The sequence below is a fragment of the Chiloscyllium plagiosum genome, chromosome 2, assembly GCF_004010195.1.
Source record: "Chiloscyllium plagiosum isolate BGI_BamShark_2017 chromosome 2, ASM401019v2, whole genome shotgun sequence".
NCBI lineage: Eukaryota > Metazoa > Chordata > Chondrichthyes > Orectolobiformes > Hemiscylliidae > Chiloscyllium > Chiloscyllium plagiosum.
In genome coordinates this window covers 60,877,936-60,893,766 of record NC_057711.1, presented here as the reverse complement: position 1 = coordinate 60,893,766, position 15,831 = coordinate 60,877,936, and the positions used below count along the sequence as shown (strand labels likewise).

The 15,831-nt window shown below is 41.7% G+C and overlaps 1 protein-coding gene across 5 annotated transcripts in view; it reads left to right on the top strand.

Annotated features, from left to right (window-relative positions):
- Positions 1-15,831, top strand: part of tmem232 (transmembrane protein 232) — a 139,549-nt gene that overhangs the window by 10,825 nt on the left and 112,893 nt on the right. For 4 of the 5 annotated variants that reach the window (XM_043710462.1, XM_043710482.1, XM_043710446.1 and 1 more), the window contains exon 2: positions 9,010-9,179. In XM_043710462.1, the coding sequence (XP_043566397.1) occupies positions 9,052-9,179 (128 nt within the window). In that variant the 5' untranslated portion in view covers positions 9,010-9,051. Of the gene's footprint in view, positions 1-5,627; positions 5,808-9,009; positions 9,180-15,831 lie in introns of those variants that run through there. The other variant, XM_043710455.1, reaches the window with a different exon arrangement.

Genomic DNA, 15,831 nt, shown 5'->3' with positions numbered 1-15,831 from the left:
GTTTCCTCACTGTAAGTAATCTAATCTAATATACAATAACTCCAGAGAAATGACAGAATTTAAAAGAGAACAGATGATAGAAATACAATTAAGGTGGGGTTTATTGTGTTTTGCTCTATGATTTTTTTGAAGATAAAGGATAATTTAACAAGGATAAAGAGGGGAAAACATAACCCACCAATCAATAAGTAAGTTGTGTTAAGCTGTTGATAGCTTAGTACAAGAGTGTGGTGCTGGAAAAGCACAGCAGGTCAGGCAGCATCCAAAGAGCAGGAGAATCAAGGTTTTGGACTTGCACTACATCAGGAATGAGGCTAGTGGGCCGGGGGGCTGAGAGATAAATGGGAGGGGGCTGGGGGAGAAAGTAGGTGAGGATGAAGGTAATAGGTCAGAGAGGAGGGTGGAGCGGAGAGATGGGAAGAAAGATAGACAGTTCAAGAGGGCAGTGCTGAGCTGGAGGCTTGGGACTGGGATGAGGTGGGGGAGGGGAAATAAGGAAACTGATGAAATCCACATTAATCCCGAGTGGTTGCAGGGTCACAAGGCAGAAAATTAAGTGTTTTTCCTCCAGGCATCCTATGATTAGGGTTTGGAAATGGAGGAGGCCCAGGACCTGCATGTCCTTGGTGGAGTGGGAGGGGGAGTTAAAGTGTTCAGCCACAGGGCGATGGGATTGGTTGGTGCAGCTGTCCCAGAGATGTTCTCTGATGTTGGTGTGGATGTCCTAGAGATGTCCCAACCTCATCTTCCACCTAGGGACCCTGCAACCACACATGATCAATGTGGATTTCACCAGTTTCCTCATTTCCCCCCCCCCCCCACCTTATCCCAGTACCCAAGCCTCCAACTCAGCACCGCCTTCTTGACCTGTCCATCTTCCTTCCCACCTAACTGCTCCACCCTGCTGTCCGACCTATCACCTTCACCCCACTTTCATCTTCCTATCACATTCCCAGCTATTCTCCCCCAGCCCTACCCCCCTCCCATTTATCTCTCAGCCCCCTGGTCCACAAGCCTCATTCCTGGTGAAGGGCTTATGCCTGAAACATCGATTCTCCTGCTGTTTGGATGCTGCCTGACCTGCTGTGCTTTTCCAGCACCACTCTCCCGACTCTGCGCTGCAGACTCACTTTCTCATAGCTCAGTACAGAAACATATTTGACCAATCAATAATGAGAAGACTTTTGAGGATCAATAAATAGTGGATAAACTTTCTATGAAGTGCCAAAGTAACACAAGGGAGATACGTCAATGGTCAGAACTGGGACCAATACAGTCGACAGAAGGTTCCCATGGGCGCAAGATAAACCAGGAGATAGAAAAGGTATGTAGGAGAGGCAAAGTTATAGTGATCATGGGAGATTTCAATATGCAGGTGGTCTAGGAAAATCAGATTTGTAGTGGTTTGCAAGAAAATGAGTTTGTGGAATGTCTAAAAGATGTCGTTTTGAAGCAGCTTGTCTTGGAACCCACTAGGGAATATGCAATACTGGATTTAGTGTTGCACAATGATGCAGACTTGATAAGGGATCTTCAGATGAAAGAACCCTTAGGAGACAGTGAGCATAACATGATTGAAGAGGGAGAAGATACAATCAGGGCTAACAGTATTACAGCAGAGTAAAGGTAACTACAGAAGCATGAGGGAGGAGCTGGGTAGAATTGACTGGAAGAGAAGCCTAGGAGGAAAGACAGTGGAACAGCAATGGCAGGAGTTTATGGGAGTAATTCAAGAGACACAACAGATTCATAGATGAAAGTGAGGACTGCAGAAGGTAGAGATTAGAGTCAAGTTTTTAGAGAGAGGAAGAGAACTTCTTCTAGGTAGGCTTCCTGATGAAGGGCTCCTGCCCGAAATATCAATTTCCCTGCTCCTTGGATGCTGCCTGACCTGCTGTGCTTTTCCAGCACCACTCTAATCTTGACAACAGAGATTCATCTCAAGTGAAAAGAAGCATGGTACAGGGAGGATGGAGCAGCCATGGCTGACTAGTGAAGTCAGGTATAGCATAAAAGAAACAGAGAAAGCCTATAATTTGGTAAAGGGCAGTGGGAAACTAGAGGATTGGGAAACTTACAAAGACCAACAGTGGGCAACAAAAAAAAAATAAGGAGAGAGCAGATTAAATATGGGGATAAGCTAGCCAGTAATACAAAGGAAAACTGTAAGAGTTTCTTCAGATATATAAAGGGCAAAAGAGAGGCAAAAGTTGACATTGAGCTGCTGGAAAATGACACTGGAGAGATAGTAGTGGGGAACAAGGAAATGGCTGAGGAACTGAATAATTACTTCGTATCAATCTTCACTGCGGAAGACGCAAGTAATATACCAAAAATTCAAGAGAGTGAGGGACAGACTGTGCATGGTGGCCATCACCAAGGAGACGGGTGTTCAAATGGCTGGATAAATCACATGGCTCAGATGGTCTACACCCCAGAATTCTAAGGGAATTCTAAGCTGAAGAGTTAGTGGAGGTGTTAGTGGTGATCTTTCAGGAATCACTAGAATCAAGGACAGTCCCAGAGCTCTGAAAAATCACAAAAGTGAAATTCCTGTTTAAAAAGGGAGTAAGGCAAAAGATGGAAAATTAAAGATCAATTAACCTCACCTCAGTTGTGGGTAGGATCCTCGAATCCAGTGTGAAGAATGAGATTTCTGAATACTTGGAAGTGTATGGCAAAATATAGCAAAGTCAGCATGGTTTCATCAAGGGGAAGTCATGCCTGACATGTCTGCTACAATCCATTGAGGAAGTAACAAGCAGGTTAGACCAATGAGAGCCAATGGATATTATCTACTTGGACTTCCAAAAGGTCTTTGACAAGGTGCTGCACAGGAAGCTATTGAGTAGGATAAGGGTCCATGTTATTAGAGACAAGGTCCTAGCATGGACAGAAGCCTGACTGTCTGGTAGGAACCAGAGAGTGGGGACAACAGTGTCCTTGTCAGGATGGCAGCTGGTGACATGTGGTGTTCTGCAAGGCTAAATTTTGGACCACAACTTTTCACTTTATCAATTAATGATCTAGATGAAGGAACTGAGGGCATTTTGGTTAAATTTGCAGACGATACAAGGCGATGTAGAGAGACAGATAGCATTGAGGAGGCGGGGGAGGCTGCAGAAGTATTTGGTTAGGTTAGGACAGTGGGCAAAGAAGTAGCGAATGGAGTACAACATCTCGGGCAACTGTCTATGTGGAGTTTACACATTCTCCCCGTGTCTGCGTGGGTTTCCTTCGGGTGCTCTGGTTTCCTCCCACAGTCACAAAGATGTGTGGGACAGGTGAATTGCCCATGCTAAATTGCCCATAGTATTAGGTGCATTAGTTAGAGGGAGGTGGGTCTGGGTGGGTTGCTCTTCAGAGGGTCAGTGTGGACTTGTTGGGCCGAGGGCCTGTTTCCACACTGTAGGGAATCTAATCATGAGAAAGTGTGGGGACGTGCACTTTGGTAGGAAGAACAGAGACATGAACTATTTTCTAAATGGGGAGGAAATTCAGAAGCCTGAAATGCAAAGATACTTGGGAATTCTAGTCCAGGATTCTCTCAAGGTAAATTTGAAGATTGAATCAGTAGTTAGGAAGGTAAATACAATTATGGTATTTATTTTTGAGAGGATTTGAATATAGAAGCAAGATGTACTTCTGAGGCTCTGTGAGGATCTGATCAGACCACATTTGGATTATTGTGTGCAGTTTTGGGCCCCATTACTCAGGAAGGATGTACTGGCTCTGCAGCTTTTCAGAGGAGGTTCATGAGAATGAGCCCAGGAATGAAAAGCTCAACATATGATGAATGTTTGAGAACTCTGAGTCCATACTTAATGGAGTTTAAAAGGATGAGGGGGACCTAATCAAAACATATGGAGTACTAAATGGCCTGGACAGAGTAAATGTTGGGAAGATGTTTCCATTGCAGAAGAGACTAGAACCTGAGGGCATTGCCTTAGAGCAAAGGCAAGATGTTTTAGAACAGAGATAAGGAGGTACTTCTTCAATGTGAGAATGTTGTATCTATGGAATTCTTTGCCATAGGGAGGCTGTGGAGGCCAGTTCATTGAGTATATTTAAGACTGAGTTAGATAAGTTCATGAGAACCAAGGAGATCAAGGGTTAAGGGGAGAAAGTGGGAGAATGGGGATGAGAAACCTATCAGCCATGATTGAATGGTGGAGCAGACCCATTGGACTGAATGGCCTAATTTCTGCTTATATGTCTTTTAGTATTATTATAGTCTTTTAAAGAAAGGCAAGTGAATCCAGAGAAATGGTAATAGTTAATTATAATATGATTGAAAGGTGAGAAAGTTTCTAAAAGTACCTACCAGATACATGGCATGTTTAGCAACATGAAACAGGAGTCCTAATCTTTGAATTCACATGGAAATCTAACATTGCTGTAATGGCTAGCAAACTAAAGGCAGTAGTGCAAGATTTGGATTTCATTTACATGTCCCTATTAGCTTCCCAGTTAAAACTGGTGGCGAGCAGTAGCTGGCTGATGGGTAGATTAGAGTGGAATATTGGATGGCTGGATAAGGTCTCTGGTATCCAGTAAGCCATGGACAATTAGTTTTGTGAGTTCCTAATTTTGTGGGTGTGAAGGTATACTGCTTGATGTAGGGAAGTCCTAAACCTTCCAAATGGGGCTTGGAGCAGTGTTTTTGGGCCAAGATTAATATATCCTTCCTGAAGAGCTGTGTCCAGAACAGAATACAGTTTTCTAAATTAGGTCCAATGAGAGCTTCCATCTCCTTATTTTCCAGCCTCCTTGAGATTTTTGTTTTTGTCTTTAGTCAAATGTGGGACATGGACGTTGCTGGCTTGGACAGCATTTATTGCTGGACTCCAGTTACCATTGAGAAGATTGTAGTGAGGTGCCTTCTTGAATTGCTGCAGTTCCATTACGGAGACAATTTCAGGATATTGACTCCATGACATTGAAGGAGTGGCGATATATTTCCATGTCAGGATGATGAGTGGCTTGGTGGGAAACTTGCAGGTGGTGGTGTTCCTACATTTCTGCTGTCTTGTCCTTCAAGATGGAAGTGGTCATGGGTTTGGAAGATGATGTCTCAGGAGCTTTTGTGAATTTCTGCTGTTGGTCTTCTAGATGGCACACACTTTTACTAATGAGCATTGGTGGTGGGCGTTTGTGGATGTGTTGCAAATCAAGCCGGCTGCTTTAACCTTCATGATGTCGAGCCTTTTGTGTACTGTTGAAGCTGCACTCATCCAGGCAAGTGGAGAGTTTTCCATCACATTCCTGACTTGTACCTTTTAGATGGTGGATAGTCTTTGGAGAATCACGAGATGAGTTACATGCTGCAAGACTTCTAGCTACCAAATTGCTTTTGTAGCCACTGTATTTATATGGCTAGTATTTATGGCCACTGTATGTATATGTCTCGTCCTATTTAATTTCTGGTCACCCCATGATGTTGCTAGTGGGGATTTTGTGATGGTAATGCTATTGAATGTTAATGGGCAATGTTGTCAGAGACTCTTATCGGAGATGGTCACTGCCTGGCATTTGTGTGGTGCAAATGTTACTTGCCACGTTTTAGTCTAGGCCTAGATATTGCCCAGATCTTACTATATTTTGATATGGGCTGTTTCAGTATCTCAGGAGTTGCGAATGGTGATGAACATTATGCAATCATCAGCGAACATCCACATTCTAACCTTATGATAGAGGATGGTTATTGGTGAAGCAACGGTAGATGGTTGGACCTCAGAAACTTCCCTGAGGAACTCCTGCAGAAATGTCCTAGAGCTGGGATGACTGACATCCAAACTTCCTTTGTGGTAAGTATAATTCCAACTGGTGGAGAGCTTTTCCCCTTTATTCCTATTGACTACAGCTTTGCTCAGGCTTCTTGATGCTCACTTGATCAAATGCAGCTTTGATGTCAAGGGCAGTCACTCTTATCTCACCTCTGGAATTAAGCTCATTTGTCCATGTTTGAACCTATATTTGAGTATAGGACCTGAGTGACCCTGGCAGAACGCAAACTGGGTGTTAGTGAGCAGGTGCTAAGTTTGATAGCACTGTTGATGGCACTTTCTATCACTATACTGATGATCACGAGCAGACTGATGGGGTGGTAATTGGCTGATTGGTCTTGCTTTGTGTACAGGACATACCTAGGCAATTTTCCAAATTATTGAGTAAATGCAATGCTGTAGCTGTATTGGAGTAGCTTTACTAGGGTCCAGCAAGTTCTGGAGCATGAGTCTTCAGTACTATTGCCAGAATATTGTCATGTCCTTTTCACTGAACCAGGATTGAACCCTAGGCTTAATGGTAATGGTACAGTGGGGGTTATGCCAAGGCATGAGGTTGCAGGTTTTTTTGGAATGTGATTCCATTGCTGATGGCCAACATCCCTCTTGGATAGCAAGTCTTGAGGTGCTAGATCTGGTCAAAATCAGTCCCATTTAATATGGTGATAGTGCCACATAATACAATAGAATGATAGAAAATAGGAACAGTAGTGGGCTATTTGGCTCTTCAAGCCTAATCTCCCACTAAATATGATCATGGTTGAGCATCCAACTCAGTAACCTGTTCCCATTTTGGCAGTATACCCTTTGATCCCGTTAGCCTTAAGAATGGATCACCATCTTGAAAACATTCAATTTTTTGGTCTCAACCACTTTCTGTGCCAATGAATTGTGTATTGCCTATGACTCTGTGGGTAAAGGAGTTTCTTCTTATCTCAGTCCTAAATGGCTGCCCCATATCCTTAAACTGGAGCCCAACATTTGCAATCTGGAGTTGTATAACATTATGTAGACTTGAGAACAGTTTTGGCCCTAGTGAACTGGGTCAGAAGACTTAAAGGTAGGACAGTTGATGAGCACCACCAGACATTTAAGGAGATACTCAGTTGCTCCCAACTGAAATATATTCCAGAAAGGAAGAAATATTGTAAGAGGGCAAAAAACATCTATGGCTAAGCAGGAAATTACACATAATATAAAGACAAAAATTAATGCATAACATATTGCAAAGGTGAGTTGTAGGTTGGAAGGTTGAGAAATTTTTTAATCAACTAAGAGTTATGAGAAAAGTCATAAAAAGAACAAAGCTAAATTATGGAAAAATGAGTGTAAAAATTGGGACCGAATGGCAACAGTTTCTATAAGTATATGAAAGGAAAGAGAGTAGCTAAAGTGAATGTTGGTCCATAATGTGTAGCAGATTTTAAAAATAGATGAGGAGAAATTATTTATCTTAAAGGGTTGTGAATTATCCCAAAGTGTGGTGGATGCTGGGAAACTGAATAAACTTGAGAAGGTGATAGATTTTTAATTAGTAATAAGTTTAAGGATATGAAGTGGACAGGAAAGTGAATTGAGGCTGAGATGAGATCAACCATGAATGTTTTAAATGGGGAAGCAGACTTGAGGACTGAATTGCCTACTCCTGCACCTATGTTCTATGTTCTACCTTCTAATTAAAGTCAACTCTTTGCCTCCATTTCCATGTGCTTTCATATGACATAAGACAAAAGCATCACATTTACTCCTTGAATGATGTTGAAGTAACTAAGGATGAAGCCAAAAGAAACTTGTGAGTATTAGAGTTGACATGCAATGGAGCCAACGAAAGCAAAACAGCAATAAATAGAGAAAATAGATTGTTAAACAGCATTGCTAAACCAATTACAGCAGAAAACCAGGCTAATTCACTTGTCTGTTTTGTACCACTGCTCTAAAGAAACTTATACCTCATTATGTTCAGTTTTGTGTTCTAATTTAAGGCTGTCAACCCCAGGAAATTACAATGAAGGCATTCAATAAAATGGAGCGTTGGATGAAAGCTTTTATAAATCAGGAGAGATTAGCAAAACAGAATGTTAAGAGGCGTCCTAATTAAGATGACAAAATCGTGTTTTTATGATATAAATCAGGATTGCTTTTTCATCTGGCTGGGGACTTGCTAGCTAGAAAACATAAATTTAAAATCACCACTAAAAGAACTAATAAAAGCAAAATACTACAGATTCTGGAAGTCTGAAACAAATACACAAAATGCTAGAAAAGCTCAGCAGGTCTGACAGCATCTGTAGAGAGAGAAATAGTTAATGTTTTGAGTCTGGTATGACTTCTTCAGAAAATAACAAAGTTTAGAAGAAAATAATGCATGCAGAATGAATGAGGACATGGAATATTTTACTCGTATAAATGATGCTTTTGAAATATATCATGCTTTTAAAGGGAAGACCTTGAATTTCAGAATTTTAAAAGGCCATGTAGAAAGGATGTGAATTGGTTCAAGTGATGGCTTCTTCAGGAACCTAGTTCAAACTTTATGAGCCAAATGATTGCGTTCTGCACTGTAAGGATTGGTGCTATAACATTCAATGATTCAATTGTCCTCTAAGACATTTTTAAATGGTTGGCTTTCAAAGGCATAACACATCACAATAAATGGCTTCCTCCAGTGCTAATTGATTCTATAATAATCTCCTGTAATTTATCTGGTGATGGTCTGGTTTGTAATATCGTTTGTCATTAACATCCTCACACCATTCTATCTAAATTGTAAAAATGTCACGGAATTACATGGAATTCGAAAATGTTGCTTTTTAAAAATTATTTTGATTGCATATTGTAAGTAAAATGACTTGTGCTAGTTATGAAGCTAAATGGTGTGAATTCTTATCTTCACTTGGATGCTATTTTGTGGAGTGGATGGTTTGTATTTTATAGAACCTACCTAATCTTCTGTTCCAGTTAAAACAATAGAATTCAATTTTGGGCAGGTTTTGGTGAAGCAGAGAAGGTCAATTCTAGTAGATTACCATTATGGTAATGAGGACATCAATCAATCTCAATACCTCAATTCTACTGGCATTCTTAATCACTGCAATAGTGTATTGTAAATTATAAGACAATTTCAAATTCTTGAAGTAAACTTTTGCTCTGCAGTTCCTTCTATAGCATTCAATACTGTATACATCACTTTCCTGTTTTTGTCTTCTATTTATTGTGAATATAGGTATAGAATTCAAGAAACGATGCAATCTCCAGTTAATGAAGGATGCCATTATTCAAGATTCCCATTGTACACAGGTTTGGAATCATTTCCCATGCTGATCATCTACTAATTGAAAAATCCATTGCTGAAGAAACACAGAAACTTTCTAATACAAAGAATGCAGCAAGAAGGTTAGGTAGCATTTTGATGTCAAATTAGTTGATCACTAAATATCTAAAATGTATTTATTTCACTTCAAATATGTTCAAACACATTCAATACAAATGAAATGATAATGATTGTAAGTTTGCCTTGTCTTCATGCACTGACGTAGTATTCATTGCACAAGTTATATACCATAATGGTTTATGTACTGCTGAGCTTCCTATTGTATTTGTGTTCTTTGGACTTCTGGATGAGGTGACAGTTTTAAGAATGCCCACGAGCAGTCCGATCTTGTCAGTGAAGAATACGTTCAATGTGTCAGGCAACCATTTTTAGCAGGCCAAGAATGATAGTCATAGTTTTCATGATTTAGCCTTTGCTTAGACTGGTTTTCTGAAAAACTGGACTCTGAAATTCCACATGTTTTGTTACACTCGATTTGCACTGATGGATTTCAAATTGTGCCAACTGAAGCTCTGTAGAATTGTATGATCAGCTGAATTGAATATTACGTGTCAGTTTTCCAGCACAAACTCCATGTTTAACAGGAGTTCTATTTTTGTGTATTTGGAAATAAGAGTGCAGCCTTTAATTTCTAGCTAAAGACTTCATTAAGCTCACTGGGCAAGATTTTCCTTCGGGGGCAAGTGGACATGTGTACTTGTAATAACACAAGAAACCCAACTGGAAAGGAACGTAATTTATTGTTGAATACCAAAGTAAAGCCAGTACTCATGGTGTATGTAGGCTAGACACAGCATGGGACAGCTAGTTTTGTAGACCCATCCCTGAGTCTGCTCTTTTTTTTTTAATCAATCATTTCAGTGATGTTATTGCATACCTCTGGAGTAATTGAGACTTGAACCCAGGTATCCTGACTCAGAGATAGGGACACTATCATTGTTCAACAAGAACCCCTTTGTGTCTATGTTATTAAGGGCTCTGGCAATGAATTCTGGCTTGGCAGGCTAACAAGAGCACTCAAACTCAGTGAACTTTACAAGGAATTTAATTAATGATTCCCCGCAGGCCTTGTAGTGGTTATTTACGGAACTGATCTAGGATCCCTATCCAACCTCAGGGACAAAACATTTAAACACATAAGATATAGGAGCAGAAATTAGGCCATTCGGCCCATCGAGTCTGCTCCGCCATTCAATCATGGCTAATAGGTTTTCCAACCCCATTTTGCTGCTTTCTCCCCATAACCTTATCAGTCTCTATTTTAAATATACTCAATGACCTGGCCTCCACAACCTTCTGTGGCAATAAATTCCTGAATAAATTGTCTCCTTAGCTCTGTTCTAAAAAGTCTTCCCATTACTCCCAATGCTGTGCCCTTGGGTCCTCATCTCTCCTGCCAATGGAAACATCTTTCCGACATCCACTCTGTCCAGGCCATTCAGTATTCTGAAAATCTCTTTCAGATCTCCCCTCATCCTTCTAATCTCCATCGAGTATAGTCCCAGAGTCATCAAGCATTCCTCAAATGTTGAGCCTTTCATTCCTGGGATCATTCTCGTGAATCTCCACTAGACCCGCTCTTTCCTGAGGCATTGGACCCAAAATTTCTCACAATACTCTAAAACTGGTCTGACCAGAGCCTTATAAATCCTCAGAAGTACATTTCTGCTTTTATGTTCTAATCTTCTCGAGATGAATAACAACAGTGTATTTGCCTTTTTAAACTACTGACTGAACCTGCAAGTTCACCTGAAGGGAAACCTGGAAGAGGACTCCCATTCAGAAAATAGTCCATGCCTCTATTCTTCCGACCAAGGTGCATGACCTCATACTTTCCCATATTGTATTTCATCAGCCACTTCTTTGCCCACTCACCTAACCTATCTAAATCTTTCTACAGCCTTTCCACCTCCTCAATACTATCTGTCCCTCCACTTAATTTTGTGTCATTTGGAAACTTCACCTCAGTTCCTTCATCCAGTTCTTAATGTATAAAGTGAAAAGTCCCAACACTGATTCTTGTGGAGCACCAGTAGTCACCAGCATGCATCCTGAGAAGGACCCTTTTATCCTCACTCTCTGCCATCTGCTCGACAGCCAATCTTCTGTCCATGCTAGTATCTGGCCTCTAACACCACGGGCCCCTATATTATTCACAATTCCTGATGTTCATGAGGAGGAAAGGGTTTCTAATTTCCCGGATGGTGGATTTGATGACCATTTAAAGGCTGTGGGGAAGGAACAAAAATGGACCTATCCATGCACCAGAACCATGTTGAATAAGGACTAAAAAGTGGAAAAACATACTGCTTTAAATCAAGGGAACTATGGAAGAAGATGTTACAGTTTTAAAAGCAAATTACTGGAACTCGTTGTGAGTTCCGACCACAATGTTGTCTTATTCAAGTGATGATGGAAGTGCTCTTGGGGGGGGGTTTAAACTAACTCTGCAGGGGCATGGGAACCCAGATTGTAGCTTCAGGGTGCAGGGCCTGGATGTAGGGGAGGTTAGGAACATGGCATCAATTTCCAAGGAGGGTGTCTGTAAACAGGAAAGTGGCTTGAAGTGTGTATACTTCAATACAAGAAGTATACGAAATAAGGTAGGAGAACTTGCAGCGTGGGTTGGTACCTGCGATTTCAATGTTGTGGCCATTTCAGAGACATAGCTAGAGGAGGGACAGTGATGGTTGTTGCAGATTCCAGAATTTAGATGTTTCTGTAAGAACAGAGATGATGTAAAAGAGGGGGTGGTTTGGCATTGTTAACCAAAGGTAGTATTACAGAAGCTGAGACAACTTTGAGGACTCATCCACTGAGGTAGTTTGGGCTGAGGTTAGAAACAGGAAAGGAGAGGTCACCTTGTTGGGAGTTTTCTAAAGGCCTTCAAATAGTTCGAGGATGTAAAGGAAAGGATAGCAAAGATGATTCTCGAGAGAGTACAGGGTAGTTGTTATGGGGGACTTTAACTTCCCCAATATTGACTGGGAATACTATAGTTCAAGTAGTTTAGATGGGTCAGTTTTTGTTCAATGTGTGCAGGAGGGTTTTCTGACACAGTATGTAGACAGGCCAACAAGGGTCAATGTCATATTGTATTTGGTACTGGGGAATGTACCTGACCAGATGTTAGATTTGGAGGTCGGTGAGCACTTTGGTGATAGTGACCATAATTTGGTTACATTTACAATAGCAATGGGCAGGGTTAGGTATATACCGGAAGGAAAGAGGTAAAACTGGGGGTGGGGGTGGGGAGTCTCTTCCCTGGGGTGGGGAAGTCCAGAACTAGAGGGCATAGGTTTAGGGTGAGAGGTGAAAGACATAAAAGGGATCTAAGAGGCAACTTTTTCATGCAGAAGGTTATAAGTGTATGGAATGAGCTGCCAGAGGAAGTGATGAAGGCTCATACAATTGCAACATTTAAAAGGCATCTGGAAGTGTATATGAATAGGAAGAGTTTGGAGGGATACAGGCCGGATGCTGGCAGGTGGGACTAGATTGGGTTGGGATATCTGGTCGGCATGAAAGAGTTGGACCGAAGGGTCTGTTTCTGTGCTGTACAGTTATTTGCAAGAATAATAGGGTTGTTATGCTAAGTGATTTTAATTTTCCAAACATCGACTGGGATTGCCATAGCATTAAGGTCTTGCATGAAAGGAATTTGTTCAGTGTTACAAGAAAATTTTCTTATGCAGTATGTGGATGTACCTCCTAGAGAAGGTGCAAAACCTTGGGAAATAAGACAGGGCAGGTGACTGAGGTGTCAGTGGGGAAGCACTTTGGGGCCAGAGACCACATAATTCTATTAATTTTAAAATAGTGATGGAAAAGGAAATACCAGATCTAAAAGTTAAAGTTCTAAACTGGAGGATCACCAACTTTGACTGTATTAGGCAAAAGTTGATTTTTTTTTTGCAGGGGAAGGGGCAGCAAGATGTTCGCAGGTAAAGAGACGACTGGAAATGGAAGCTTTAAAAAAAGAGATAACAGGAGTCCAGAGACAATAAGTTCCTGCTAGGATTAAGGGCAAGGCTGGTAGGTGTAGGGAATGCTGGATGACGACAGAAATTAAGGTTTTGGTGAAGAAAAAAGGAAGCATATGTCAGGCATTGACAGCAGGGACCAAGTGAATACCCAGAAGAGTATAAAAGGCAGTAGGAAGGAAATCAGGGAAAGCAATAAGGGGATAGGAGATAGCTTTGGTAACTAGAGTTAAGGAGAATCCAAAGGGATTCTACAAATACATTAAGGACAAAAGAGTAACTAGGGAGAGAATAGAGCCCCTCAAAGATCAGCAAGGCGGCCTATGTGTGGAACCACAAGAGACAGGGGAGATACTAAACGAGTATTTTGCATCAGTGTGCTCTGGAGGAGAATATAGAAGATTGAGAACTTGGGGAAATAAATAGTGACATCTAGAAAAATGTCCATGAGAGGCATGGTGTTGATGGACGTCTTAAAACATATAAAGGTGGATAATTCCCCAGGACCTGATCAGACGTAGCCTAGAAAACTGTGGGAAGCTAGGGAAGTGATTGCTGCACCTCTTGCTGAGATATTTGCATCGATAGTCACAGGTCAGGTGCCTGACGACTGGAGGTTGGCTAATGTGGTGCCACTATTTAAGCCAGGGAACTATAAACTGGTGAGCCTGACATCGGTGGTAGGCAAGTTGTTGGAGGCAATACTGAAGTACAAGACTTACATATTTTTGAAAAGGCAAGGACTGATTCGGGATAGTTAACATGGCTTTTTGCATGGGAAATCACGTCTTACTAATTTGATTTTTTTTAAAAAAGTATCAAAGAGGATTGATGAGGGCAGAGCAGTGGAAGTGACCTATGTTGACTTCAGTAAGGCATTTCCAGATGCCTTTTAAATGTTGTAATTGTACCAGCCTCCACCACTTCCTCTGGCAGCTCATTCCATACACGCACCACCCTCTGCATGAAAAAGTTGCTCCTTTGCAGATGGGGTACTGGGCTAATAGATGGGGTACTGGGCTAATGGTCGGATACTTGGTAGTGTGGATGAGCAGAGGGATCTTGGTGTCTATGTACACAGATCTCTGAAAGTTGCCACCCAGGTAAATAGTGCGGTGAGGGAGGCATATGGCGTACTGGCTTTTATTGGTCGAGGAATTGAGTTCCGGAGTCCTGAGGTCATGATGCAGTTGTATAAGACTCTGGTGCGGCCGCATCTGGAATATTGTGTGCAGTTTTGGTCGCCATACTCTTGGAAGGATGTGGAGGCACTGGAACGGGTGCAGAGGAGGTTTACCAGGATGTTGCCTGGTATGGAAGGAAGATCGTATGAGGAAAGACTGAGACACTTGGGGCTGTTTTCATTGGAGAAAAGAAGGTTTAGGGGTGACTTGATTGAGGTGTATAAGATGATTAGGGGGTTAGATAGGGTTGACAGTGTGAACCTTTTCCCGCGTATGGAGTCGGGTATTACAAGAGGGCATAGCTATAAATTAAGGTGGGGGGGGTAGATATAGGACTGAAGTTGGGGTAGGTTCTTCACTCAGCGAGTCGTCAGTTCATGGAATGCCCTGCCAGTAGCAGTGGTGGACTCTCCCTCTTTATGGGCATTTAAGCGGGCATTGGATAGGTATATGGAGGATAGTGGGTTAGTATAGGTTAGGTGGGCTTGGATCGGCGCAACATCGAGGGCCAAAGGGCCTGTACTGCACTGTATTCTTCTATGTTCTATGTTCTATGTTCTATGTTAGATATCTCTTGTTTGTTTGTGTGTGTGCGCGCGTGTCCGTTGTATGTAGGCACACGCGTGCACATTCACGCCTGTTGGTTTTTGGATTCACTAATTGTTGCGTGCTCATGAGAGTTTGCCATCTGCCTCAAGGATCACAGTCTGTTCTGGCATTGATTCTTGATTATTTTGAGGTAGCAATCCCTTCAGTGAAAAATCTACTGCTGAAGATATTGCTTTGCTCCACTTCCTTCTCCTCTTGATGCCTGAAACTTTGTTATTCCTGCAGACGATGTCACTTCATATCATCTGTGGATCCAAAGCCTGAGAGTCATATTCTCCAGTTGCCACCTGCTATCTCCCATGTGCTTTGATGGACTCAAGTTGTTTTTGGAAGTGTTTCTCCTCCTTTTATGCCCTTGCAATGGCAAGACTGTGACAAACCTTTGTACTGTGCAAGTACTTACTGAGCATTCTCCCTTTACCCTCTGGTGGCCTAATGGAACCCACATACCAGTGGGTGTGTGCCTGCTGTGTCATTCCCCCTTCATAGAGCCCACCCAATCTCTTGGGTTTTCATGACTCATCTCCAATATGTTGCTGTCTCTATGCACCTTCCCTGCTGTATGTGTATCATGCCTTTGATAACATTTGAATTTGACTCTCAATGATCTGTTTAACACTTTTGTAGGCAACATTGCCAAATCAGGTAGGTTCTTGGATCTGCCTTCACTCACTCTGAAAAATACTCACTGGCACCAGGAGTGCCTGGTCTTGATATCCCTGATACCTTGATAATCTCTAAATTAAGATTTAATACGTAAAACTAGTTGGACCTAACTCGTTATTATATGGGATTAAATATTGGTCCCTGAAGTATTAAACATAGGGGCTTAGCTCTTCTTGAAGATTCTCCTTGACAAATTGATTGTTAATGTATTGAACAAACAACAGTATGTTTTTGCAATTTGAAACATATTCCTATAGAGACAGGATGAGATC